The 24,633-nt window shown below is 37.8% G+C and overlaps 6 protein-coding genes across 13 annotated transcripts in view; 3 read left to right on the forward strand and 3 right to left on the reverse strand.

Moving 5' to 3' along the window:
* Positions 1 to 155: 155 nt before the first annotated feature.
* Positions 156 to 4,901, forward strand: Tst (superkiller complex helicase subunit twister). The gene is made up of 11 exons (XM_078179563.1): positions 156 to 433; positions 517 to 826; positions 917 to 1,568; positions 1,637 to 1,868; positions 1,938 to 2,191; positions 2,262 to 2,394; positions 2,480 to 2,758; positions 2,844 to 3,745; positions 3,876 to 4,234; positions 4,311 to 4,489; positions 4,554 to 4,901. Exons 1-11 carry the CDS (start codon positions 404 to 406, stop codon positions 4,881 to 4,883), a joined length of 3,660 nt encoding a protein of 1,219 aa, XP_078035689.1. The 5' UTR covers positions 156 to 403; the 3' UTR covers positions 4,884 to 4,901.
* Positions 4,902 to 5,136: 235 nt separating this feature from the next.
* Positions 5,137 to 6,745, reverse strand: Sec13 (nuclear pore and COPII coat complex component secretory 13). 2 transcript variants are annotated; one of them, XM_078179573.1, is made up of 4 exons: positions 6,423 to 6,745; positions 6,099 to 6,318; positions 5,599 to 5,983; positions 5,137 to 5,520 (listed from the first exon to the last, which is right to left on the reverse strand). In XM_078179573.1, exons 2-4 carry the CDS (start codon positions 6,296 to 6,298, stop codon positions 5,212 to 5,214), a joined length of 894 nt encoding a protein of 297 aa, XP_078035699.1. In that variant the 5' UTR covers positions 6,299 to 6,318; positions 6,423 to 6,745; the 3' UTR covers positions 5,137 to 5,211. The 2 variants fall into 2 exon arrangements, with proteins under 2 accessions (XP_078035699.1, XP_078035698.1); XM_078179572.1 differs by having other exon boundaries at positions 6,099 to 6,476.
* Positions 6,746 to 7,226: 481 nt separating this feature from the next.
* On the forward strand, positions 7,227 to 8,782 carry Mrps18a (mitochondrial ribosomal protein S18A). Of its 2 annotated transcripts, XM_078179574.1 has the most exons (5): positions 7,227 to 7,435; positions 7,546 to 8,064; positions 8,185 to 8,318; positions 8,398 to 8,521; positions 8,620 to 8,782. In XM_078179574.1, exons 2-5 carry the CDS (start codon positions 7,896 to 7,898, stop codon positions 8,733 to 8,735), a joined length of 543 nt encoding a protein of 180 aa, XP_078035700.1. In that variant the 5' UTR covers positions 7,227 to 7,435; positions 7,546 to 7,895; the 3' UTR covers positions 8,736 to 8,782. The 2 variants fall into 2 exon arrangements, with proteins under 2 accessions (XP_078035700.1, XP_078035701.1); XM_078179575.1 differs by lacking the exon at positions 7,227 to 7,435 and having other exon boundaries at positions 7,507 to 8,064.
* A 62-nt stretch (positions 8,783 to 8,844) lies between these two features.
* Mrrf2 (mitochondrial ribosome recycling factor 2) lies at positions 8,845 to 14,353 on the forward strand. 4 transcript variants are annotated; one of them, XM_078179565.1, is made up of 5 exons: positions 8,845 to 8,883; positions 8,955 to 9,057; positions 9,141 to 10,912; positions 12,924 to 13,070; positions 13,444 to 14,353. In XM_078179565.1, the coding sequence occupies exons 1-5, from the start codon at positions 8,860 to 8,862 to the stop codon at positions 13,606 to 13,608; spliced, it is 2,211 nt and encodes a 736-aa protein (XP_078035691.1). In that variant the 5' UTR covers positions 8,845 to 8,859; the 3' UTR covers positions 13,609 to 14,353. The 4 variants fall into 4 exon arrangements, with proteins under 4 accessions (XP_078035691.1, XP_078035690.1, XP_078035693.1 ...); XM_078179564.1 differs by lacking the exon at positions 8,845 to 8,883 and having other exon boundaries at positions 8,894 to 9,057; XM_078179567.1 differs by lacking the exons at positions 8,845 to 8,883; positions 13,444 to 14,353 and adding an exon at positions 12,803 to 12,841 and having other exon boundaries at positions 8,894 to 9,057; positions 12,924 to 13,046.
* LOC144469379 (uncharacterized) lies at positions 10,937 to 12,750 on the reverse strand. The gene is made up of 3 exons (XM_078179576.1): positions 12,392 to 12,750; positions 12,166 to 12,315; positions 10,937 to 12,064 (listed from the first exon to the last, which is right to left on the reverse strand). Exons 1-3 carry the CDS (start codon positions 12,512 to 12,514, stop codon positions 11,108 to 11,110), a joined length of 1,230 nt encoding a protein of 409 aa, XP_078035702.1. The 5' UTR covers positions 12,515 to 12,750; the 3' UTR covers positions 10,937 to 11,107.
* A 977-nt stretch (positions 14,354 to 15,330) lies between the features above and the next one.
* The window catches only part of Kay (transcription factor kayak), a 53,040-nt gene continuing 43,737 nt past the window's right edge, over positions 15,331 to 24,633 (reverse strand). For all 3 annotated transcript variants that reach the window (XM_078179570.1, XM_078179569.1, XM_078179571.1), the window contains exons 2-3: positions 16,578 to 17,015; positions 15,331 to 16,334 (exon numbers count right to left, since the gene is read on the reverse strand). In XM_078179570.1, coding sequence (XP_078035696.1) covers positions 15,756 to 16,334; positions 16,578 to 17,015 — 1,017 coding nt within the window. In that variant the 3' untranslated portion in view covers positions 15,331 to 15,755. The remainder of the gene's footprint in view (positions 16,335 to 16,577; positions 17,016 to 24,633) is intronic.

The raw sequence follows: 24,633 nt of genomic DNA on the forward strand, positions 1-24,633 counted from the left end.
CTAAACAAGTGCCATGTATCCTCGCAGCATTTTACTAAATAACCAATCAGTGATGAATTCTGTTTCAGTATTAAATTGTCAGCCAATCAGAGCAATTCAATTTCTGTCCCTATCTTCGTCAGCTTATCAGTTATGTTTACAAGTAAAGTGAAAATATAACCTTAATATCACTTAATTAATACTGCAACCAGAATCATACTTTATAATGCTATAATAATATGTTTTAATCGTTACAAATAGATTTATTTTATAAAAACAGTTTTATGTTTCTCTCTTTAAATTATAAAGTAGTCTATAACATTAACTGTTTATTAGTGTCTTTCGACGCACATAAATGGAATGTTTACTAAGACGTCTCAGTTATTTCTTATAAGTAAATAAAGTTAAGAAAACTTCAAAAAAAATGGATCTAAAAGATTATATTAATCCAGAGGTATTGTTAATTTATTATAACATTTTTATGATACTTAATGATGTGAGTAGAATGTGTGCATAATTAATTGTTCTATTTTATAGTTTCCACTCGAATTACCACCTATTTGGCCAGATATCAAGACTGAGTTAAAAGAATATATTGTTTGTTTGGATAATCTTCCAATATATCAACTTGACAATGCACAGTGTTATTGGCCGAGGAAACCTAATATTTTGTCCCTTTTGGACTCTGATATATCACCTCTTGGTAGTACTTTAAAATTTGAATGTGATTCTATTAATGGAAAATGTGAGAAAATGTGCGAAGTAGCTTTAAAATCAGCTGGAGAAAATGCAAGGAATTCTATGTCCATGACACGTGCACCAGGACCTGCTGTTGAAAGTATTAGAGGTAATATAAATATATTTTGTTATTGCTTTGTTGGATATTATAAGATTAAAGTGACAACTTTTGAATTAATATATATCTTTCTTTATATAGGAAATATGAGCAACATTCCATTTTTTCCTGGTGGATTTGATGAACCTAAAATGATAGAGGATTCATTGATGGAAGAAATTGACTTTGAAAATAATTTAAGAACTTTGGCAAAAGGATTCAGTGTTGGTGTGGAGTTTAAGAGTGACAATTGCACTCCAAAAGAAGCTAGTACACAGGAGGAACAAGTATCTAAATTAGAGAAGAATGAAATCGAGGAAATAGCAGATAAAATTAATTTAATGTCTATTGTAAATGAAGAGCGGAATATTCTGGGATTATGGTCACCAGAACCAACAAAAACAGATGAAGAAGAAATTAAAGAATCTTCGAATATGCAAGAAAGATCATTTGATGACATTGTTCCATTCTTAGAAGAAACAAATGTTCCTGTTTTGAAAATCTCTGAAAAACCTGTAGAGAACAGGAAAACAGAGTGGGCTGAACTATTAGATGTGTCCACTCCATTAACAGATTTTGAAACACGTATTCCCGAACTAGCAATGAGTTTTCCTTATGAATTAGATATCTTTCAGAAACAAGCAATACTGAAGTTAGAAGAAAGCTGCAATGTATTTGTTGCAGCACATACATCAGCTGGTAAAACAACAGTAGCAGAATATGCCATTGCTTTAAGCCAGAAACATATGACAAGGTATTATTTAACAGTTTAATATTTATTATTTCTTTATATAATTTGTATTAATTACAATTGATTTTTAGAGTAATTTATACATCTCCTATAAAGGCATTATCGAATCAAAAATACAGGGAGTTTAAGAGGAAGTTCGATAGTGTTGGATTATTAACTGGAGAATTACAAATTAACTCAAATGCTTCATGTCTGATTATGACTACAGAAATTTTACAAGCTATGTTATATTGTGCATCTGAAGTTTTAAGAGATTTAGAATTCGTTATATTTGACGAAGTACATTACATTAATAACGATGATGTAGGTTCAACCTTAACTGTAACTTTTTCGTTTTATGAAATATTTTATTTCATTATTTTCTCATCGCAGCGTGGTCACGTCTGGGAAGAGAGCGTCATTCTTTTGCCAAAAACCGTTAACATTGTAATGTTATCTGCAACTGTTCCAAATCCGTTAATATTCGCTGACTGGGTCGGTCGTATTAAAAAAAAGAAAATGTATGTGATAAGCACTGTGAAAAGACCGGTACCACTTGAACATTATTTATACACTGGAACTGATGGCAGAACAAGAGATAATATATTTTTAGTGTTAGATGAAAGTGGTCAATTTATACATGAAGGGTAACGATTATAATTGATTTCATTCTAAATTATATATTTCATGTATTATTTTGTACTTATACATTTACAGATGGTGCAAAGCAGTAAGTACAAAAGAATCAAAAAATAAAGATAAAGATATAAAAAGAACAACCAATCATCAGATGACTTCGAAGCAGGAGCAAGTGTTATGGAACGCTTTTATAGGTCACCTTAAAAGCAAAGTATGATTGTACTGAGTTCATTTAAGGATAGATTATTTAACTACATGTAATTATTAAACTGTATGTATTTTTCCTTAAATTTTAGAATATGTTACCAGTGGTTGTATTTATGCTATCGCGGAAGAGGTGTGACAGAAGCGCTGTTATATTGAGAAACGTTAATCTCACGAATGAAAGTGAAAAATATATTATCAGAACATTTTTTCAAAATAATATAAAACATTTGAAAGGTACTGATAGACACTTGCCACAAGTTCTTATGATGCAAGAACTGCTACAAAATGGTATTGGAATTCATCACAGTGGTATATTACCAATTTTGAAGGAAATAGTGGAAATGCTTTTTCAAAATGGAAGTGTGAAGGTTTGTTGTCTTTAAAGTAGTATTTTTTAGTAACATGATTAATTTTTACAAGACATTATTCTACTCACTGTTTATTATGTTATAGTTATTATTTGCAACAGAAACGTTCGCAATGGGTGTAAACATGCCAGCGCGTACAGTGGTTTTTGATTCAATTAAAAAGTTTGATGGTACGAACTTCCGAATACTTCATGCTACTGAATACACACAAATGGCTGGACGCGCAGGTCGTAGAGGTCACGATACGGCTGGAATGGTTATAGTTATGTGTAGAATGTCGGTACCACATTACAATGAGTTGAATGCCATGATGTGTGGTCAGGCTCAAAAATTGGAATCTAAGTTCAAAGTTACATACTCCATGGTGTTAAATTTGAGGAGAGTGAATGAGTCGGTATCGGTTGAAGCGATGATACGTAGATCTTTTAAAGAATCTCCAGTAGCCATGCAACAGAGCTCTTATGAAGTCCAATTGCAAAAAGTGGAAGATGAATTATCGAAATTACCACCTCTGACTGAGACGCAAAGAAAACTTTGCGAATTCTATAAAGTAGCTATTGATTACATAGAATATTCACAGTATTTGAAACCCTTGATATTCGAAACTGAGAAAAAACTAGCAAAGAATATAGTACCTGGCAAAATATTGCTTATATCATTTGAAAGTCATTATAATAAATTAGCTTTGTTACTGGGTAGTGTTCAGAGTAAAAGTATGAGACAGTTTAGGGTATTAATCCTTAAAGATTCAGAAGTATCGAAGTCTAGTGAAGACGAATCATTAGGAGTTCCTAAAACTAGGAGTACACAATGGCACGATCTTATTGCTTTAACAAAGAAAGAATTATATGTGCCCAGTGGAGTAGCAACCAGCGAGGTAATCACTGTACCCATATGGAGCGTATTAGAAGTAACTAGTCTCGAAATTAAGGTATCTTGTCCTTTGGTTTTGTCTGATTGGGAAAAGAGGCAACTTCCAAGATTTAGGTAAGCAATATTAATGTTAGAATGATATACTTGTACCATTTGTTTCTTGTTAAACAATATGTGTGTGTGTCATTACAAATAGACAACACGTACTAAATATTTTGCATTTTGGTTTACTTATAATTTTTAGGAATGATCCACTTGGTCAAACTTATAAACTTGCTGAACAAAACTTGATGTCACTGTCTTTGAATGCTGCACGTACTCCTACTATTATGCAACCTTTTCAAGAGATGAAATTGAATTATGATATCGGCATGAAAATGCAAAATTTGCTTCAATTAAAACAAAAGGTGGATAATATGAGCTGTACACAAATGTCAAATTTTGAAGAACACTTTGAGGCAGTGTTTAACCGAAGTGAATTGGAAAATAAGAGGAAAAAACTTCAGCTAAGGCTCAGTGATGAAGGATTAAGTCTTTATCCTGAATATACGAACGCTGTTGCTCTTCTCAAAAAATTAGGATACTTAGACAACGATGAGAGAGGTATACTACAGAATCACTTTAGAAAGAATTATTATTATAAACAAATAATCGTTAACTATGAAAATGTTTCTTTCAGTTGCATTAAAAGGTCGCGTTGCTTTACAAATGGGATCTAATGAGTTACTAATTACAGAACTTATTCTTAAAAATGTTTTAACGGTACTTGAACCAGCTGAAATAGCAGCACTATTGTCTACTGTGGTATTTCAACAACGAACAAACGTTGAACCAAATCTTCCACCAACATTAAAGAAGGTATAATTCTATACCTTCGTAACTATAATTACTATTCTTATTTTAATCCTTGTTCCTGATTTAGGGTTGCGATGAATTAAAACAAATATATAGCCAATTAGAAACTTTAGAACAAGTCTATCAATTAGCGACATTACAACCACTAAATTTTGGTTTAGTGGAAGTGGTTTATGATTGGGCACAATCGAAGTCGTTCGCTGAAATAATGGAAAAAACAGACGTACAAGAAGGAATCATAGTACGATGTATTCAACAATTAAATGAAACACTAAGAGATGTTAAAAATGCAGCTATGACTATCGGTGATCCTGTTTTGAAAGAGAAAATGGAGAAAGCTTCTACAATTATTAAAAGAGACATCGTTTTTACCGCGTCTTTATATACGCAAGATTAATCATAGAGCAGCTTTTATGTTTAATAATTTATTTTACATAAATTCTTAGAACATTTGAATTTCGATCGTATGACCTATTCGTGAAGAGATGTTTATATTTTTAGAACGTATATATTCTATATGGAGTATGTGTTAAGCGAATGTGTAATAAGATATTATTCGTACAGTGAATATAAAATACTGTAATTCCCTTTTTACTTCATCTAATTCTTTCTGTATAGATATGCAATAAAAGCAGACATAAGAAATGAAATAGTTATTAATATAGAACAATTGCTTTAATTTATGCTTATTGGTACAAAATAATCCTATATCGTATTCTCTGATATTACAGTGCACGTTGATCAGTATTGTTTAGATTTCCTTGGCCCTTGTTTGTCTCAGAAATACAGGTCCACTGTCCTTCTGTATTTTCACGCCAAAGAGACACCTTATTATCGCCACCACTAACTGCTAATATACCACCAGTTAATGACCAACTGACATTCCATATAACATCATCAAAAACATTAAGTATAGTTGGTGTCCAACTAGAATAATCATTCGATGTCCATACAATTACACGGCGGTCTTGTGAACAAGAAGCTAGGGCAGCTTTAGATGGTCCAACTGCAGGCGCCCATGCTACATCTCTTACCTATATTTAAAAATTTCAGATGATGAAAGATATGCTTACTATTTGTATAATTAACTTAAGGTATAGTAGAGACTTTACCCAGTCACTATGTGCTTCTAACTTATCTTCTTCAATCCACCTATCGCCTGCTTCTTTCCAAATTTTTACTAAATTATCACAACCACCTGTAGCTAATCTTTTTACTGGTCCATTTCTCTGAGTTCCTGTGGCATCAAAACTAGGTTCAATAGCAGGACACCAACTTACAGCATTGCATCCAATGGTATGAACATTTTGAATTTTTTGTGTATCCCATGTGTCTCCATTATTGGTGAGAATGGTTAGTGAACCATCAGAACTTCCACAGGCAAGGATTAGTCCAAATTCATGTGGTGCCCAGGCTACAGAGTTTACGGAAGAGTCATGTCCAGTATATTCATAAATTTTAGTCCATACACCCAACTCTTTCCAAATTATTACTTTCCTATGATAAGAGAGTAACGAATAGAGTAATATCGAATTGTTCAAATGAACAACAGCTTCTAATGAATACAAGATAACACTAAATATTAAGGTACCAATAGAAGATTGTAACATACCGATCGTAACTACAAGATGCCAGAAGATTTCCAAATTTAGGATGTGCCCAAGCAACTTGCCAAACGGGACCAACATGACCCTTAAGGTCAGCCACTAAACTTTGCGATCCATTTTTTAAATCAAATATTTTAACTGAATTATCGCTAGAACAAGTTGCTAACCTCAAACCATAATAATCCATTTCCGCATCATGGATCATATCCTCGTGACCGGTGTCGACTGTGTTTAAAACGGACACCATTGTTTTTAATGTTCCAGATTATACACTTCAACAAGTATTTAAAATTATTACACTTTTATATTGTCTACTGCCCGTCACTTACGTGGCGTAGAATGTATATGCGCAGCGAGTGAATATGTTCAGCTTCCTTGCGCAGGTTCCCACACACGTATATATATGTATATTTTTCGTCCTTCATTCAGGAATGAGACCTACTCTTGACACGTCCAGGTCGAAACTTGATCCGAAATTCTAACTACATTTGACTTCTCTTTGATTCCATTTAACTTCTTTTTAACTACTTTTTGACATAATTTGAATTTACCTTAAAACTATTGCAAATCTGGTATAAAACTACCTTAAAGCTGCCCTAAATATGCCCTAAAACTGACCTAAATATGCCCTATGGGTGCCCCAAAATGACCCTTAAAATTGTTCTAAATATGTCCAACCGCCGAGGGGTGTGGTCGAAACCCAAGGGGCGGGACCAACAATAAAGTGGGCGGGACCAAACCCTACGGGGGCGGTATCTACTATCAGGTGGGGAACATAAGCTCGAGGAGCGGGGTCAACTGCTGAGAAGCTGGAGTCAACCGCGGAGGGGCTGGTACTAACCTGAAAAGGTCTGAAAAGATGGAATCTTGCAACATCTATCTTATTTATCCGATCTATCGTAAGCAGATTTTCATTTTTTGAATCACGTATAGAACTCCTTAACGGAATGAACACTCTGCAAAGACAGGATTGAAATCTTAAGTGCTGAACTTCTCTAAGAATGACATTCATACATTATAATAGATCGAATTTCATTCTTTAGAAGAAAATATAATATAAAGTTTGCACTATTCTCCTGTAACATTATTTCATTCTCTTGCACTAACATTCAGGTCAGTGCAATATTTAGATGGACCTTTAGATCCCGCTCTGCCCGTCGAAATATTACCAAAAACACATGCGTTCTCAGACATACTGAATGTAGTCCAGAATTCTTCGTGACGTAAAGAACAAGTCGAATATCGTATTGCGTGTTTTAAATACAGCGCCAAAAGTACGGACGCGTGAAAAGAGTGAGATCGCAAGCAGAATAAAGTGAGACTGCCTCGATTTCTCACCCATGTTAGTACGTCTGTCTCTCTTGATCATTTACCATTCTTTTTTTAAAGTGACTGCGTGAAGGCGGTTCTGGAATTGAGAACAGTGCTGACCATTTTACGACTTTCTTCCAGGAAAATAGGTGGGAGTATTATCAACCACAAATGGGATTGTATAATATTAATAAGTATTTTGATTGATGATCCATTGGAATCGTTTTGTTGCGGAAATAATGTTTTAAAGACGATTTCTGTGTAACTAGTTAATTTTTACAAGTCGTACACAAGCAGAACATTTTTGTGTTCCACGGGCATCCGAAATAGCCAAACTTCCCTAAATCCCACCCAAAGCTACGCAACAGTTTAATCCCATTTGCGAGGTTTTCCCTTCACCATTTACAGCAGATTTCGGGCAGAATCTCTAACATCATTGGTTACACTAAATCACCAAATACACACTGGTGAGTACAAATTCTACAGTCAGAATGTTGAGAGCTCTGATTGGAAGAAGAAATAGTTCTTGGATTGAGGGACAATTGTACCTAACCAAAATGTCTCTGTTGTTTGGGTTTCTGAAAAATATTGGAAGGAACATACAATTGCCGAAGCAAAACCGAAATATTTCATTGTCTGCTACAACCTATCTTAAAGAAAGTAAGTAAAATCCATGGAGTTTGATTGAAATAAAAATATTAGTTGTATTTTATTCTAATTCTGTGAGTTAAACTTCTAACTTATGCTTTATACATACATTCAAATTAATTTTCTTTCCAGTTATTGAGATAAAAGATGGAAACAATTTAATAATTGAAGCAGCGATAAAACCAGATGAACGAGATAAACTATTTCTAAAACCTAAAGATGGAGCTTGTCCAATTTGTTCTGCGGGTCTCAATGTTAAGCACACAGTAAGAGTTCATTTTCATATTTTAAAAATTGAGGTATATTCATTTTTAATACTTTCTAGTAAATTAAAAACTTTTCTAGGATGTCCTTATACTTAGTCAGTTCTTGAGGTCAGATGGTTGTATACTACCACGTAGAATTACTGGTCTATGCAAAGTCCAACAAAAAAGAATTTCTAAAATGGTTTTGATGGCTCAAAGTGCAGGTAAAGTAATAATTAATAATTAGTCTATAATTCATTTTTTGTTGAGATTAAAGACGGATTGACATCAAAATATATTTACATTGTTCCATTACTTTCAGGATTAATGCCAAATAGGTGTACTCGAGGAAAGTACTATGATCCTTTAAATAAAGGAAAATGGAGGAAGTTTAATACATATTATGATGAAAGAACTATTAGAACTAGATATTTGTAATTTATAAAAAAATTCAATAAATGTATATTTCATTAGATTATAAATAATACAGTACGTTTATTATATAAACTTCACAATTAGTATTTTTCTATTATCAAGTATCTTATATGGTACTGTTTCATGGATGAATGTATCGACTGATTATGTAGTATGTATCTGAAGAGGTTAGAAGTCATGTTAAAACGTAGGTTAATAACAACTTCGTGGTGTACATTTCAGAAACGATATACACAAAAGTATTCGAAAGTAGTGAATGGTGAAACTGAAAAACATGAAGTTTCAAAAATCCGAAATATCGGAATTTTGGCGCACATCGATGCCGGTTCGTTTACTTTTAATTTATGTTTGTAATATAACCTATTAATGTTCCTGTCACAGGAATGATTTTTAACAATCATATTTCAGGCAAAACGACTACCACAGAAAGGATGTTATATTATTCCGGTCTTATTAAATGTATGGGAGAGGTACATCATGGTAATACAGTAACAGATTATATGGAGCAAGAACGCGAACGCGGAATAACCATTACCTCTGCAGCGGTGACATTTGATTGGAAAAATCATCGGATTAATTTAATAGATACGCCTGGGCATATTGACTTCACCATGGAGGTAGAACAAACTTTGAGGGTATTAGATGGAGCAGTAATTATACTTGATGGTTCCGCAGGTGTAGAGGCTCAAACAATGACTGTGTATCGACAGGCTGATAAATATAAGATACCAAAGATTGTTTACGTAAACAAAATGGATAGACCAGATGCAAATTTCGAAGCAAGTGTGAAATCTATTGAATCTAAATTACATATAGAGGCACTACCTACACAATTTCCCATTAAAAATGAAGGTCTTCTGGAAGGCATAGTGGATGTGATTAGTTTAGAAAAAATGATTTTTACTAAAGATGATAAAGGTTCAAAATTTAGAAGACTAAAATTATCTGATAAAGAAGATAAAAGTTTGTGGGAAATGGCAGTTGAAAAGCGTAGAGACTTAACTGATAAACTGTCCAACATGGATGACAAACTAGCAGATGTAATTATTGAACAAGAATCTTTGGACGCTATTGTTCCACAATTGCTGATAGACTCTTTGCACAGGGCTACTATAAACATGAAAGGTGTTCCTGTACTCTTAGGTAGTTCGTATAAGAATATTGGTGTGCAACCTTTAATGGACAGCATCCTTTTGTATCTACCATCTCCTGACAAGAATAAATCTTTAAAGTATTATCGTTCTTTTGACAAAAGTTTGTCTGCCAGAGTATTTAAAGTTGTACATGATAAACAGAGAGGACCTATTACCTTCTTCAGAATTTATACTGGAGCCATGGAGAGAAATGCAAAAATATATAACATTCAGAAAGAAGTGTCTGAACAGATTAGCAAATTATATGTTGCTTGTGCAGATGACTATGAAGAAGTAACCAATATTAATAATGGTAACATTGCCGCAGTAGCAGGATTGAAAAGTACCACAACTGGTGATTTAGTGACAACCAATGCATTAGCAGCCAATAAAGCCAAAACAAAGCTGACATTACGAGAAGATATTGAATCAAAAGATGTAGAGAAATTTTTTACTTCCAATTCGAGAATACTAGAGCCTGTTTTCTTTTGTTCAATAGAAGCACCGTCACTTTCTAGTCAAACAGCTTTAGAATCTGCTCTGCAGCAACTCGAAAGAGAAGATTCAAGCTTAAGAGTAACTCAAGATAGTGAAAGTGGACAGACTGTGCTTGCTGGTATGGGTGAATTGCACCTAGAAGTTATCAAAGAAAGGATCAGATCAGAGTTTAAAATTGATGCAGAATTGGGACCACTGCAAATTGCCTACAGGGAGACAATAACAAACTCTATTAAAGATACTTTCAGTTCTCAATACCAAATTGGAAAAAGTAAACATTCAGTAACAGTAACCATGTCACTGATACCAAATTATCAAGAAATCGAGCCTTTGCTACTAGACAGGTCACCAGAGACCATTGCAAACATTGATGCCATACCTTTGAAGGTGATGAAGGCTGTCAAAAGTGGTGTGAAATCAGTTCTTTTGCATGGACCAAAGCTAAGTTACCCGGTTGTAAATATGGGGGTAAAGTTACATTGGTTGGAATATAAATCTGGTACTGCATCAACGATCATTAGTGCTGCTGTTTCTCAATGCATCAGGAAGGTAATCTTACTTCTTTAATGGGATACTCTATTTGAGAAGCCTAGGCTTTTAAAATGTGTACCTTGTATTTATGATTTTGTATTTGTACATAAACGAAATTACTTGCACATCGAAATTAGTTTAAAGTATGATATTCTAGACCAAAATATTTCTTGAAATCAAATGAAAATACATATACTGCAAATATATCCACATTTATTTGACGAAAATGTTGCTGTCTTGATGTTTAACCGTCAGGCTTACTTTTTTAGGCTGTGCAACTTTTTTAATTTCACTGTAATCCTTCGTTTCTGACAAAATTAACATAGACTTAGGTTTACGGTCTAGCATGGTCCTTTTCACATTATGTTTGATTGGATCACAGCTCTTTGCTTCTTCCTGACGCAGATAGTATCTACGTTGCCATTTTTCTTGCATACTTAATGCAGCATCTTCTTTTTTTGTTATCGCATCATTGGGTGTCTGTGTGTCCGTGAGAGTTTTAAGAATATTGATCTTTTTGAACGTATCGTCTGACATATCGTAGCACTTGGGCGACGTGTCCATTATCCGAAAAGCATAACGCTTTAACTTTGCATGTTGTTTAAATTCTGTCGCTCGCGGCAATTTGCCGGATTGTCGATCGAAGAAGTCGTTGATCAATAAATCATTCTTGATCTGCAAATTTCGCAGGAAACTCTGATCGATCAATTTCTGTTTAGTGCCCTTGGTATCAGTGCTCCCTTCGGTGTAGACATTGTCCTCGTTGAAAACCTTTGTTGGATTCTTTTGATTGTTAGCCTCTCTAATTCTACTTTTGGTTCTCTTGATATTGGTTTGGGTTGATTTGTCTACGCCGTGGATACCCCATTTCAACATGTAGGCATCCAGGAAGTTATGGTACAGTTCAGGGGATACCTCTTGATGATCATAATGCTTGTCTATGAAATAGATCCTCCGAAGACGGCAGTTGCCGTATATCTGCAGTCTTTGTGTGAAAGCATAAATACTATTGAAGGCGGTTTGTGTTAATTGCGACAAGTTCAGCTCCAATTTGTTCCATCCGGTTTCCAGTTTCACCTTCACGCGACATATTACACCCCTGGAATTGTACCTCTCAGACTCTGAATTGGTAAATTGAAAATGATGCAGGCAGTTTTGGGTGTCCACTACCTGCGGTTCAACGGGTTACATGTTACTTAAAACTAAACTTATCAATCAGTACAACTGATTCATTTCAATTATGTTCGATGTAATTTTGTAATTTTATTTACCTGTACTTGCAAGCGACAGTGTAAGTTCAGGTTTCTTATGACGATAACCAAAATCGGTAATTCGATATTGAGAAACTGTGACGGATCGGGCGGACAAAGGATAGAGGTTCCATAGTCGTTAGGTTGTTCCAAGTCCTGTATCTCAATGACCTGCCGATCGTTTCCAGGTTGATATTAATTATTCATATTCGCGTATTTATACTCATATTCGTGTAGACGGACGTACATTTTCCAACAAATCTGAATCGAGGATCTTACGAATACGACCCGACTGCGATTGATGTTTGCTCCAGTACTCTAATGGCTTGTCGCTGATGCTGTATAGTAGGGAAACATATCCAGCAACCATTAAATCTCGAAATTACTTGCTCAAACCGGGAACCATTAATGTGGATTTACAGCTTAAAATTTACATGTTTTCGCTCACTTATTTGTTTACCGACTGCCCTCGCTGCCGAAAAACGAGGCTAGATTCGGTATGAAGAACGATTCGCAATTATAGCTGTGTTTTTTCTTCCACGTCAATCATTTTTTTTAAACATAGGGTGATCAATAATTTGTCGTTGAAGTTAGTTCCCTTATTGAACATTAATTGTGGATAAATTATATATGTAACTATTTACTTTATTGTTTTTAGATGAAATGCGTGAGAAATACTGTTAAATAATTCCTAAAGGTTAGATAGTAGAAATTGAAAAAAAAATGTTTAAAGATATTTTCGACTACCTAGTCAATTTTTTGAAATGTCGTACATTCAGATGATGCAGGAGAGCTCGATTCAACTGTTGGAGCCGATAATGAAGCTGGAGATTGTGGTGACTCAAGATTACTCATCCGGTGTTGTAGGAGATCTCCCAAAGAGGCGGGCAGAAATAAAAAATATTGATATACGCGGTCAGAACAAGGTAATTAAAATTTTTAGACATTTGATTTTATATGTCTAGTAACATCAGAGCTATTTTCTTTGTCGTAACAACTTTAAAAACTCGCCATCCGAAAGAGATCTGACTAATTCCAAAATGCCAGTATAATATTAATATTTTGCACGTAAAAGTTATGTAATTAATGTACAAGTATTTAGTTAGTGTAAGTATACAAGCTTCATCAAATTTGAAGTCCAGCCTTCATATTTTTACCAATCGTAGGAAGTTTATTTTAATTGATTTCCGATCGATTTTTTTTCTCATACTCTGCAAACTTCTATGCGACTGTACGATCCACTTGTGCTTTCCTATCCTTGGAAACCTAATATCATGCGATTGTACGTTCTATACACAGGTGATCAATTGCCTCGCTCCGCTATCCGAGCTCTTAGGCTACTCGACAACGCTGAGGATACTGTCGTCGGGACACGCAACATTTTCTATAGAATTTGATCATTACGAACCGCTGGATCCGATCAACGAAGCGGAAGCGATTAAGAGGATCACAGGATTCAGTTAGAAGGTTATTAGAATTGGCGTGAAATACATGGAACATTAACAGAACAGGAAATAAATGGTTATGCGACGATAAGAAAACAATTAATCTCTTGAACACCATCATGTTATTTTTTTTTAAATCTTGTGTATTAAGAAATCAGCAGTTCAACTTTACAAAGATGTAAATTCAGTTGTTCTAACGTAAAAATTATTTGCACGTATCACCGTACGATTATCTTCGAAAACAACGCCGTCTTGGTGAGACACACGACTACGAAGACAGCGAACACGCTTACGCCTAGAAGGAGTAACGATTCGTACGATTTAAACACGTCATTATATTATTCTTGACTAATTACATGTTCAGCTTCGCGTTTTATTCGTTCAATCTAATCAAAATATATTGCAGCATTATCAATGGTGCGTTACAATTTTTCTTATATGATCGTCGTTCGCGGTCGCCGATTGCGGGACCGAATCGTGGGAATCGTGTACGCAAATCCCCGACGAGCTTGACTCCAAGAGAGAAAATAAAGATCTCCATTCCGCAAAAGTTTCTGACCGGTCTCGCAATCAACCATCGCGTATAAATATATTAATATTGCTTAAGATCATGCAAAAATGTCATACATAGTAAAATATATGTATGCGTATATATTATTATATGTATGGAGGGATTAAATGTTAAAAATGGGATGAGACTTGCAAACACATTTGTTGCACAGAAATCTTCTCGTAATATTGCATGGGAACGGCTCGGGGGACGAGTTTCAAGGCAAAAACTCTGTAAAATGTACAGTTGCACAGGCGCCGTTCCTAAATCGTGCTACCAGATAACTCCTTGCAACGATGATGCAACAACTTAGGCTCACCCTGTATACACCTCGTCGCCGTTGAGCCGCTCGAATTACCTTTGAATTGTGCGACAGACACAATCGGATGGTTGAGCGCAATTCAAAGACGATGGTTCTTATTCTACGTAAGGTTTTGAGCTCTATAATCGATTGCCTTAAAAAGTCTGCACACGATCCTCGTTCCGTATACAATTACCGTAATAGTATAAAATTTGCTTGACTTAAATTCGATTTCTTATAAAAAGAAAAAAAAAGAGGAAAAAGAACGTGACAATCTTATTAATATGCTCGTCGTTACATCCTAATTTGTTTGCGTAAAACGTTACGAGTTTAAATACAATTACATATCACTTGCGCGTGCAGATAACCGTTATCGTCCGCGACTGTCCGCCCGAGAGGATCAAAAATACAGCGCACTCGGAATTTCGTTAAAAACCAGCTGTTTCAGATACTTGTTCGACAAATGTCGCGCTCGTCCACCTTTCCGTCAAGATACATAATTAATTTTCTATTTCGAAACGCATTGAGATCGCCGTACTTTTCTCCCGAGCTTCGTATGAAGAAAAAAAATGAATACATACTTCGCTCGACGAATATACTCCCGGCTACCGATGCACGCCTCTGAAACGCAGCAACAAGAAAACTCTCTTTATCTCTCTCCAGCCTCGAAACGAATTGAAAATTTCCTCAGCATTAGACCATAGCTCATGACGAGGGTAACCGTTTTCGCGAATCGCGTCGTAGCAATCGCGCGTTCGTCGAATGCAATCAGTGGAACACAGAATACAACGACATCCTTTTATTGCATCGTATCTGCCTTCCGTTATACGACACGCGATTCACAGCGGCCGTTTCTCGTCGAGGCGTTTTATATTAAACAAACAACGAACCAATGTTTCCAATATCGTTTTAATAGAAATGCATCCGGTTACGTGGCGTCTCCCGGCTTTTGGCGGGAACGCACGGTATCCCGTTACTAGAACACGCAACAATGAAGGGAAAAGACAAATACGTTGCAGAGGGTCTCCGTTTAATACTGCCCAACAAGATCAATAGTTTTCTCGCGATAGTCGACGTATGGCAACAACTGGGTGATGTGGAAAAGAAATTCGTCCAGCTTCCTTTCGCGTCATGGTACCTCCTTCTCCTCATTGTCATCATCATCACCATTTTCTTCCTCCTCCTCTTCCGGTATCTTCGTTCTCTTCTTCTGTACAACTCTACGATTAATCCGTACAAGTATCAATAGCAAGAGACGTGACCCCATTCATTCCGGATCGTCTTCATTTGATCCGTACTCGAGGTCCCCCTGGCGTCACAAGCTCACCAGCTTCGGTGGATTCGCGTCTGGGGAGCTAAGATCCACAGCGGACAGGTTGTTTCTTTGCTGTGACGAGCAGGACGGGATCATGGGTGTGGAGACTGGCGTGAGACCGGTGCCACCCTCCATCAACGACTCGAAATTGAACGGTATGCCGCTGGTTGGGGTCGTGATCGGCATCCCTGCCACGTCCATCGATGGTTTCATGAATGCTGGCGTTTCCACCGTCTTGAATGGCAACGTGTCCGGTCTCTCCTTTGGCTCGGTGAAGATCGGCAAGGAGTTCGGTCGGTTGTTATTATCGAAGCCGACCGGCAACGAGTTCGGTCGGTTCGGTCTCATGTTCGCGTTCAACGTATCCTGTTTGCCCATCGTGTTATCGTTCTCGGTGAATTGATCCTCGGTCGCTAGATCTGACTTTATCACGGGCTTCACATCCGGAGGTGATGCGGAATGACGTCGACAAACGGCGCGGTGGGCCTCTAAAATATATTCAAGCTCCTCTTTGGCTTGCTGCAACTGGTGGATCTCGTCCTGCAAGGTCTGTTTCTTCTGCTCCAAACCCTCAGTCTCCTGCGAAAAAAGAACGACATCGGTTAAGCTGATTCTTTATTCTTAATTTCAAGAGTATGTTTGAAGATTCGTTAGAAAAATTTAGGATCCCGTTTCTCAACGATTCGCGAGATCAATCATGGCCCTCTCATCAGGGAAACCCCCACCCTTGTTCTTCAAGAGAACAGGACAACTTCGAGTTGCCAGTCGTTGCCTGATAAAAGAAAAGGGCCAAGATTCGGAGATGGATATGGGGATACTCACTTCTAGCAGGGCATTGGTGTGATCCATTCTTCGCTTGCGGCACCTCGCTGCTGCCATTTTGTTCCGCTCCCGACGGATTTGTCGCCGTTCCTCCTCCTCCGGGGTCATCCCGATCGTTCTCGTGGGCCTTCTGCCGCCCATGTTGCGCCTGGCTGGCTGCTGCGGCTGTGTTTGATGGGACTCCACGAGGGTGGTGTTGGCTGCCACCGGAGCGGCGCTTGTCGTGATTATGTGATGCGCCGCCGTGTTCTGGGTCTGCGCCGGGGTCGGCTGCGATGGTTCGACCAGCGGCGGCACGAACCCGGCTTCGCGGCTGTGCGACGCTGACTCGCTGGTCAGCTCCAAGAACGTCTGCTCGATACTGCGTAGCGTCGTCGGCGTCAGCGTCGGCGTCGTTCTGGTCGGCACTCCGCTGTGCAGACCGTCCAAGGATACCAACTGCAATGGCAAATAACAGTTTTATATTAATCTCAGCATATTTCGGACTTACGTTTTCGTTCCTCTGTTTGGCCAGAGTATAACTACTGTTACTTAACTTCTAACGCGTTGAAGGAATCGGAAGGAATACATTCGAAATCGTTTATACGCACTCACCACGGCACTTTCATCGATTTAAAAGATTCACTGTTTAACGCGTTGAGTGTCGCATCGGTTACATATGACACAAATTTTTAAGCCGTTTTCAATACTCATTTCGATTGCGATATATTGAACAAATTGGATATTATTACGATTTTTAGAATATGAATCATATTTTCCATGGTAAATTCTATATTGCTGAATTATTATAATGCTTATTTACATTTTTAGCGATTTTGGTCATAATATATGTTGAATGAAACAGACATATTGAATAAATTCCCCCTAAATGTATCTGCATAACTGCGATAACTGTACATTTAAACAATTCGGAATATGATATTTTGACGCGTTCTGCGCACTTGGCGTTAATAAAATGGCGTTGATATCGTGGCATTTTTTGGACTTGACATTCGACACATGACATGATAAGAAATATAATAGTTGTGCGAAGCTAATTCTTCTGTAATTCTGAACGTATGAAAATGGGAATTTACACGAAAGTCTGCAATCCGATGACGAAGCTGTTTTCGATACGCGCGTGTAATTTTCCGGTTTTAGGTACAGATTTCAGGACTTTCCTTAACGGGAACATGTGTCATAGAATACACGGATTGCTCAAGAAGAACCGAGCGATCCGATGCAAGAAAAAGAAGTCAACGATCCCAGAAGTAAGAGCATCAGAGTGACTCACAGAAAGTAAGCGAACTCAACGGCCGCCGAAACGTTGAGAGAAGCTCGCCCATTAATACTCTTTGCGACTATCTAGCTATCCGTCTATATGTAGGTACCAGTAGCACAGGGCGCAAGCAACGGCTGCACACACAGTTCGAGGAGCGTGCAACAGTGTAAACGCTCGACTCGGCCAGGTGCGACGAGATCATGAAACGGTTGGGAAACAAATGGTTTTTCACTGGCAGCTGTGGAACGAGCCGATCGCCCGCCCTCGAGAGAGCTGGACTGCGCATTAGATGGCCATCGTTGTGCTCGGATAAAAGAAGTTCGTTGTATTATCGGCGTTGAGCAACGTTTGACAGCCGATTCCAATAAACGATTTCGTTCGATGGCTGGCAACTTGCGCAATGACCTCGGACAGGATAAAACGAGGCAAAGAGAGGGAAGAACAAAAACGAAAGAAAGAAGAAAAAGGAAAGATATATTTAGAAAGAGGAAATTCGGGAAGAAAGAAATGTAGAAAGACAGAAAGAAAGAAACAAAGAGCCGATGGAAAGGTACGTTATCTTCCCCCACTCTTGATCGCGATACCACCGGATAGCTTAATCTGACGAGATCTTCCCATAAAAATATCCGTGATTCAATAGCCGATAAGCTATCGCCACGAGCCAGATAGATCGTTCGCGCAATGACGTTTCAAGGTACGCGCATCATCATCATCGCTAAAATTACTATGAATTATCGCGACACTCCTAACGATTATCCCCTTCCCCGTAATCAACGATCGTCGAATTCTGTTTACACGTCCTGTCCAATCTCGACTACACCGATGAACGAAAACAGCGGTCGAGTGGGTCGAGAAGTACCTACCACCAGTTACTTTGTTCCTGGGGGTTGAACGAGATCTCTGCACGATGCCGATGGCTAATTGAAATTAATACTTCCTCTAATTTAGTGGCTCTGAAACGCGAGGTGAACATACGGCTTCCATTTTGGCAACGATCATGATTCCTGCCTCTTTGAGAAACGTAGATCCTTTTTACGTATCGCAGACGGTTGTAATCAATCATTGATCGGATGAAATTACTTTTGTCCGTGCGGAGAAGAAGCAGAATTTGCAAGACTTGAGAAATAAGGCTTTCGGTGGCATTTCTCAAATGAAACTATGACGTTACGAAGCTATCAGCGGTTCAACGAATTCAATCTTCAGGGATTTACCAGGCTCGCATGAGTAATACAATTGGCACTTCGATTGTTATCCAGGTGTATACACTGCCGTCTATAATCTATAAGCTTCCAGACTCGTAACAAATGTAGGCTAATAGTGTATTAATGATGTTACATTAAAACAACTTCTGCATGCAATTATCTCTCCGGAGTTTCTACCCTTTCCGAACGAATGTCGATATGCTGACATCAGTTGCTTTTTCTCATTAATTAAGGCTTCGACGCACAACCTACGTCGCTGAAGAAAATATTCTCAGTATATATTTTTCTCAATTTATAGAAAGTTAATCGTCGGCAAATCAAATAATTGGTACACCATTTAATTTACTTATTCCTTCAGTTTTCATTGATGAACAAAAATATACGTTTTTTGACAAACCATTTGATAAGAGAAAAATGATAGGCAATATATAGGTTAGATGATTAACGCTCAAGACGTTAATGAATTATCGTCCGTAAGGGTAAAACAGGTCGAGGAGTATGTCGGTACGAGTAAAAAATATGAACGAATCGTTCGAGTATTTTATATATTTATTCCAAATACATTGGGGCGCCGTTCATATTTGGAAAGGTTCTTTTTATCGTTATTAAAAACTGGAAATCACAGTTCACTTACGGACGAAAGTGAATTACCGACGTAAACGCTCGTCGCGTTCGAGCGGGTACGTGTCCGATGTCACGCCGGGACATGATAGAAAAACCGATTGTCAGTCACCAGACGGATTTCATCGACGGGAACGAAAGTGTGCGCATACACGTCTAGAGAGGTACGACGATATTAATGACTCGGCTCGAGTCGCAGCTCACGTAGCGACGGAGCCTCGCGTTCGCCATTATCGCGGCAACCAATCGGCGGACGGGAACAACCGCGACGTATTACACACAAGCCGACACCACACGTTTCCCAGAAAGCACAAAAGGACGCAGGAAGGAGAGAACAGGCGTCCTTCGTTCTCATAAGGAGAAGAGACAACGACACAGAGAGATACAAGCGCTCGAGCAACCGCGACGGCACACAGCCTCGCGCTATCATTTCTAAAATTACGATCCGTGCTTGGATCGTTAACGAAGGTCGATCCGTCGGTCTCGGGATTGATCGTTGGACCGTGGATCTCCATGCAAATTACAGCTTCTCAAATCGCTTTTTAGTAATTAGGATTAACGCTGGAGTAACGAGCGCTAGGAGTCTAAGAGGTAGCAAATGTTTTGGAGGTCTTTTCAGGTCTTAGACAACTTTTTACGAATGTAATTTTCTCCCCTTGGCAAATGTAATACATTTATTTGTAATTATTTGTAATAAAATTCATATTAAATTCAAAAAATGGACAAGAGGCAGCCAATTTTCATGTGTTAATAGGCGAATGTGATTTGCAAGAAGTGGATCAAAATTTATACAATTTTTCAATTTAATATGATTTTTAGCATAAGTGATTTACAAATAAATGAATTTAATCTACGGAAAGATTAATTCGGAGCGCAAAACCTATGTTGGTTTTCACAGTTGACTTAACTGCAATCCATTTGGTGGGTTTATATTTTACTGGATTCGAGATTACGGTTTCGGGTAATCATTGGGCGGAACTTGCGGTTTTCATGGACTCTTGTGCTGCGATAGCGAGTGGTCTGGAGACGAACGATGAAACGTAATAAAATTATTTTATAATCCTGACGTTGTTACGCGAGTTGCTGGATGCTATGGAAGAATCTCGTGCGAACTAATGTGTAACGAATTGTGAAAAACGGCATCGCATTCGAGATCTATTAAAGATTCAACTGCACGAAATGCGCGTAAAAGTTGCTATCTGTCGAATGTTTGAAATCGTCCTATTTATTTAACACATCTTGCGCGGGAAGCGACTAAAGTCGTTATTATTGATTTTCTTAGTTTTTAATTTCTGACAAGTTGTTTTTATTTTTTTAAAGGGAATAAAGAAATGGTTTTTAACACAGAAACTGAAACTTTTATCAAAAGACCCTAATGTTTAAAAACTACAGTTATCTTATGCAGAAGGAATTTTGCGTCCGAACTGCAAAAAATCGCCTACTACACGGTAAGACTCTGGCGGCAAAGTGCCCGCGCAAGATGTGTTAATATCGCAGAAAAATGAACGATTTACTGAAAACGAGCGATTCTTTTTTGGGAACGATTACAAAAGACTCAGACGAAATTCGAAGATTAAAACGGAGAGCGCGCGGAGCGCGTAACGGATGATTTAAGTCGTATTATAAATCGAAACGTCGTTATGTATTATTGTTCGGTGGCCACCTCGACCACACGAACGCTCTTTCTTCTGCAGTAGGTTGCACGGCGATGACTCCGTGCAAATGGAATCTTCGGTGACCCCCAGGTGGTACTCATTCCCGCTTTTGGACCGAAAATTTATTGTCGGGATATTTTTAACGCGGAATTACTGTGCATAATCGCGGGGCCCCGCATCTGGCCGGGTGTCATCGCTAAAATTACTCGGTACGTCGCCGAACGACGGCCGCGGCATCAACCGAGAGAGAGTAATCACCCACCCACAAAGTTCGCAGCTCGCCCAGCCGATATTGCCGTGCGAGCTACAAGTTCAAGAATGTCCAGAGCGATAAACTTAGGCGTTACCGAATTGTTACAGCGCCCGGACACCGGTTTCTGGAATTCGGGTGCCCGGCTCCCGACGGATTCCTCGACTTTCAAAATAACGCGCGACGTTCCGTCATCGCGACCGTAACTCATGAAAATACATCTTTTTTTTTTAAATCATTATTTAGTTGACCATTTCAAAAATTGCATAAAGTTCAAGTATTTTATTAAACGATATTAATGTTTGAAAGTTGTGTCAGGTTATTCTTACATTTTTGATGCTAGAAATTAGGATAATAGAGTAGCTTATAAATCAAAATACAAATTATGTGAGCAAATAGATTCGTCACACACGTATTGGTGACGCGACAGTCGAAGCGGTAATACGTAATGAGAAATCGTTTTATTACTTGTATACCACAAATCTATCGAAACAGGTTTCGTCTAAGTTCTATTATCGTATAACAACGATGAGTAAATAAGATCATCGAAACATTTCTTACAGAAACGTTACTATGATTTCGATAACTGTAAAAGAAGAAATCGGGAGCTAATCATTTTGTCATAAGCATTTAAAATCCACAGACTTGTTTCAATTATTGGTTCATAACACGTCGCTTATAGTCGTGTCTGAAATTATGATAGAGACAAATTATCTACTGTTGCGTTTACCAAAATAATTATGAGTTAGCTCTCATCATTCCCCAATTCTGTTACAAGTGAAACGTAATTTTGTTTGTTTAACATGTAAAGCAAAAAGATGACATCTGTCAATCGTTTATTCGAGGTTGAATAACGTGTCTCGTTATCGACACCTTCCAATAAATCAATAACGATAAAGGAATTCTAGCAAACACAATTGAAAACGGAAGATTACGAGGCAATTTTGAACTTCTGTGTAGATTTCACATTATCACGCAAGAGAGAAGGCAAGATAAACCCACGGCACACCTAAATACCTTTATACTTTTTTCAAGAAAATTAGCACAAAAAGGAATACATCGCAAAAGAAAATTGTATTTAATGTCATCGCAATGTTTAATAGCTTCGAAAGTAATAAACAAGAAATCACAGAGACACTTTTTTTCCTAAAAATCAATTCGGAAGTAGTACAAATTTTATATGAAAAGGTAAGAAACTTCATTATTATCGTATCAAAATTGCTTACTACTTTTGTCACTTTGACTACCATATTATCCATATACATATAGGTATTTTCTCAAATTTAAAAATTCATGAGAATATTGAAATGTAATACGACTTAACTTTGTAATTTTAGGTTGATTAAATAATATATCATAATTTTATGAACTTTTTCAGGCGTGGCAATCAAGGTGCTAAAGGTACTACGGTATTAAAAACAACTTATGAATTTTTTTAGTGATTACATCTCAGTATTAATAATAAAAATTTATATATTTAGTAAAAGTTAATATACAATTAGAAACTGCGTTTGGTTACTAATATTTTATTTGAACCAATTTCTGACTTTTGTTCATTGAGCGAAATACAATTCGACAATCCGTAAGGAACGCTTTTCGGGAACACCGAAAGGCCGCCGTCTTATTGTTAGAAAACTCTGGAACCGTTGAGATCGAGGAGGATCAAAGTTTTCGTCCCGATTATTAATGTCTTTCGAAAGCCAAAATTTTTCGCCCGCCGAGGTTCCCGTGTCCCAAAGGGGTTAATCCGTCGTCCCGACCTTCGGGACGAGTTAACCGCAATTTATTGCAGTCTCGAATGATGGCGGCACCGTTCGCGCTTATAAATCAGGTAATATGGTACTTGGAAGCTGTCTTTGCCCCGCACGGCGTCGCGATTTGGCACGGCTCAAAATTTATAGCCGCGCCAATACCGAGAAAGCAATTCCGTTATTGCACCGATTACGCCCGGGGCCGCGGATATTAAATTTTGGGCACGGTGCGGGGGCGCGGTGTGTTTGCCGTCGGGCTCACGGGCTTCACGGGCCCCTATCGGGCCGTGTGTACTCCCTACGCGGCCTGGTATCGGTCCAAGGAAGCTCTTCGGTCGACAAAGGTGCGGCTATCGACCGTTACCCTTTCCGGCAAAAAGAAACGGATTTTGTTTGTGCTTAGGGTCTCGATGACGGTCTCTGTTTGCGCTGGAAGATTGTCGTCCAAGGACCTCGGGCACCGCTCGGGCTTTTAATCAGCCGCGGAAACATCGGGATACTATCGTCCGACTCCACGATATTAATCCGCTTCTCAGCGTGTTCTTTGACTCGCCTCTGTTTGTGTAGTAGAAATTGAACGGGCGATTGTGTGCCGAGTGTTGTCTACCGCTGGTTTGAAATTTTGGATAACGGTTCACGAGATAATGTCAAAGTGTTGATTGACTGCGAATATTGATGTAGTGAAAATTGTATTGTGCTAGATTAATCTTTTGAAAGAAGATGTCAAAATGACCGGGTTTTTATTGAAGATGTTCGCAACAGAATTGGCTATTCAAATAAAATTTTATTCGAACAATATTTCAAATAAATCTGTCGAATAAAATTTCGTTCGACTAAACATCCGAATAAAATTTTAGTCGAATAATATGTTGAACATAGTAAACTATTCGAATAAAGTTTTATTTAATAAACATATCTATAATACTGAATAATATTGGAGCTGAATAAATGTAGAAATCAAAAAGTCATTTTCTTCGAGTAAAATTATATTCGAATAACGTTTCGAACGTATCCTTCGCATGCATTGTTCGAATACAATTATATTCGACTCATGTTTCGTATGAAGTTTGATTCGAATAACGTGTAGAATAATAATAAATGAGAATAAAAATTAGGAGGATGTGATAGATTAAAATAAAAGTTGATTTCCAAGTCTGAGCAAATAATGCCGTTAACCCCATGTGGAAATCTCAAGGATAAGAATTCTTTTGATGGATCGATGTCAAAAGTTGTCTACACAGCAACGAAACGATTTCAGTGCGCAACGAGACTATATCGTCGAGCAAACAGTAAAAGGACACGTTCTAAGTTCAGGG

The sequence above is a fragment of the Augochlora pura genome, chromosome 4 (genome assembly GCF_028453695.1).
Source record: "Augochlora pura isolate Apur16 chromosome 4, APUR_v2.2.1, whole genome shotgun sequence".
Classification (NCBI taxonomy): Eukaryota; Metazoa; Arthropoda; class Insecta; order Hymenoptera; family Halictidae; genus Augochlora; species Augochlora pura.

Bases quoted from the DNA above. Each gene is read 5' to 3' on its own strand.
- Tst (XM_078179563.1), top strand. From the start codon at position 404: ATGGATCTAAAAGATTATATTAATCCAGAG. The intron at 827-916 runs GTAATATAAATA...TTCTTTATATAG, and splicing joins TGCTGTTGAAAGTATTAGAG to GAAATATGAGCAACATTCCA. The intron at 2,759-2,843 runs GTTTGTTGTCTT...ATTATGTTATAG, and splicing joins TTCAAAATGGAAGTGTGAAG to TTATTATTTGCAACAGAAAC.
- Mrrf2 (XM_078179564.1), top strand. From the start codon at position 8,910: ATGTTAAAACGTAGGTTAATAACAACTTCGTGGTGTACATTTCAGAAA. The intron at 9,058-9,140 runs GTTCGTTTACTT...ATCATATTTCAG, and splicing joins TTTGGCGCACATCGATGCCG to GCAAAACGACTACCACAGAA. The intron at 10,913-12,923 runs GTAATCTTACTT...TCGTACATTCAG, and splicing joins TTTCTCAATGCATCAGGAAG to ATGATGCAGGAGAGCTCGAT.
- LOC144469379 (XM_078179576.1), bottom strand. From the start codon at position 12,514: ATGGTTGCTGGATATGTTTCCCTACTATACAGCATCAGCGACAAGCCA. The intron at 12,316-12,391 runs GTACGTCCGTCT...AACGATCGGCAG, and splicing joins ATTCAGATTTGTTGGAAAAT to GTCATTGAGATACAGGACTT. The intron at 12,065-12,165 runs GTAAATAAAATT...GTTGAACCGCAG, and splicing joins ACTGTCGCTTGCAAGTACAG to GTAGTGGACACCCAAAACTG.
- Mrps18a (XM_078179574.1), top strand. From the start codon at position 7,896: ATGTTGAGAGCTCTGATTGGAAGAAGAAATAGTTCTTGGATTGAGGGA. The intron at 8,065-8,184 runs GTAAGTAAAATC...TTTTCTTTCCAG, and splicing joins TACAACCTATCTTAAAGAAA to TTATTGAGATAAAAGATGGA. The intron at 8,319-8,397 runs GTAAGAGTTCAT...AAACTTTTCTAG, and splicing joins GTCTCAATGTTAAGCACACA to GATGTCCTTATACTTAGTCA.
- Sec13 (XM_078179572.1), bottom strand. From the start codon at position 6,340: ATGGTGTCCGTTTTAAACACAGTCGACACCGGTCACGAGGATATGATC. The intron at 5,984-6,098 runs GTATGTTACAAT...CTCTTATCATAG, and splicing joins GCATCTTGTAGTTACGATCG to GAAAGTAATAATTTGGAAAG. The intron at 5,521-5,598 runs GTAAAGTCTCTA...TTTTAAATATAG, and splicing joins TAGAAGCACATAGTGACTGG to GTAAGAGATGTAGCATGGGC.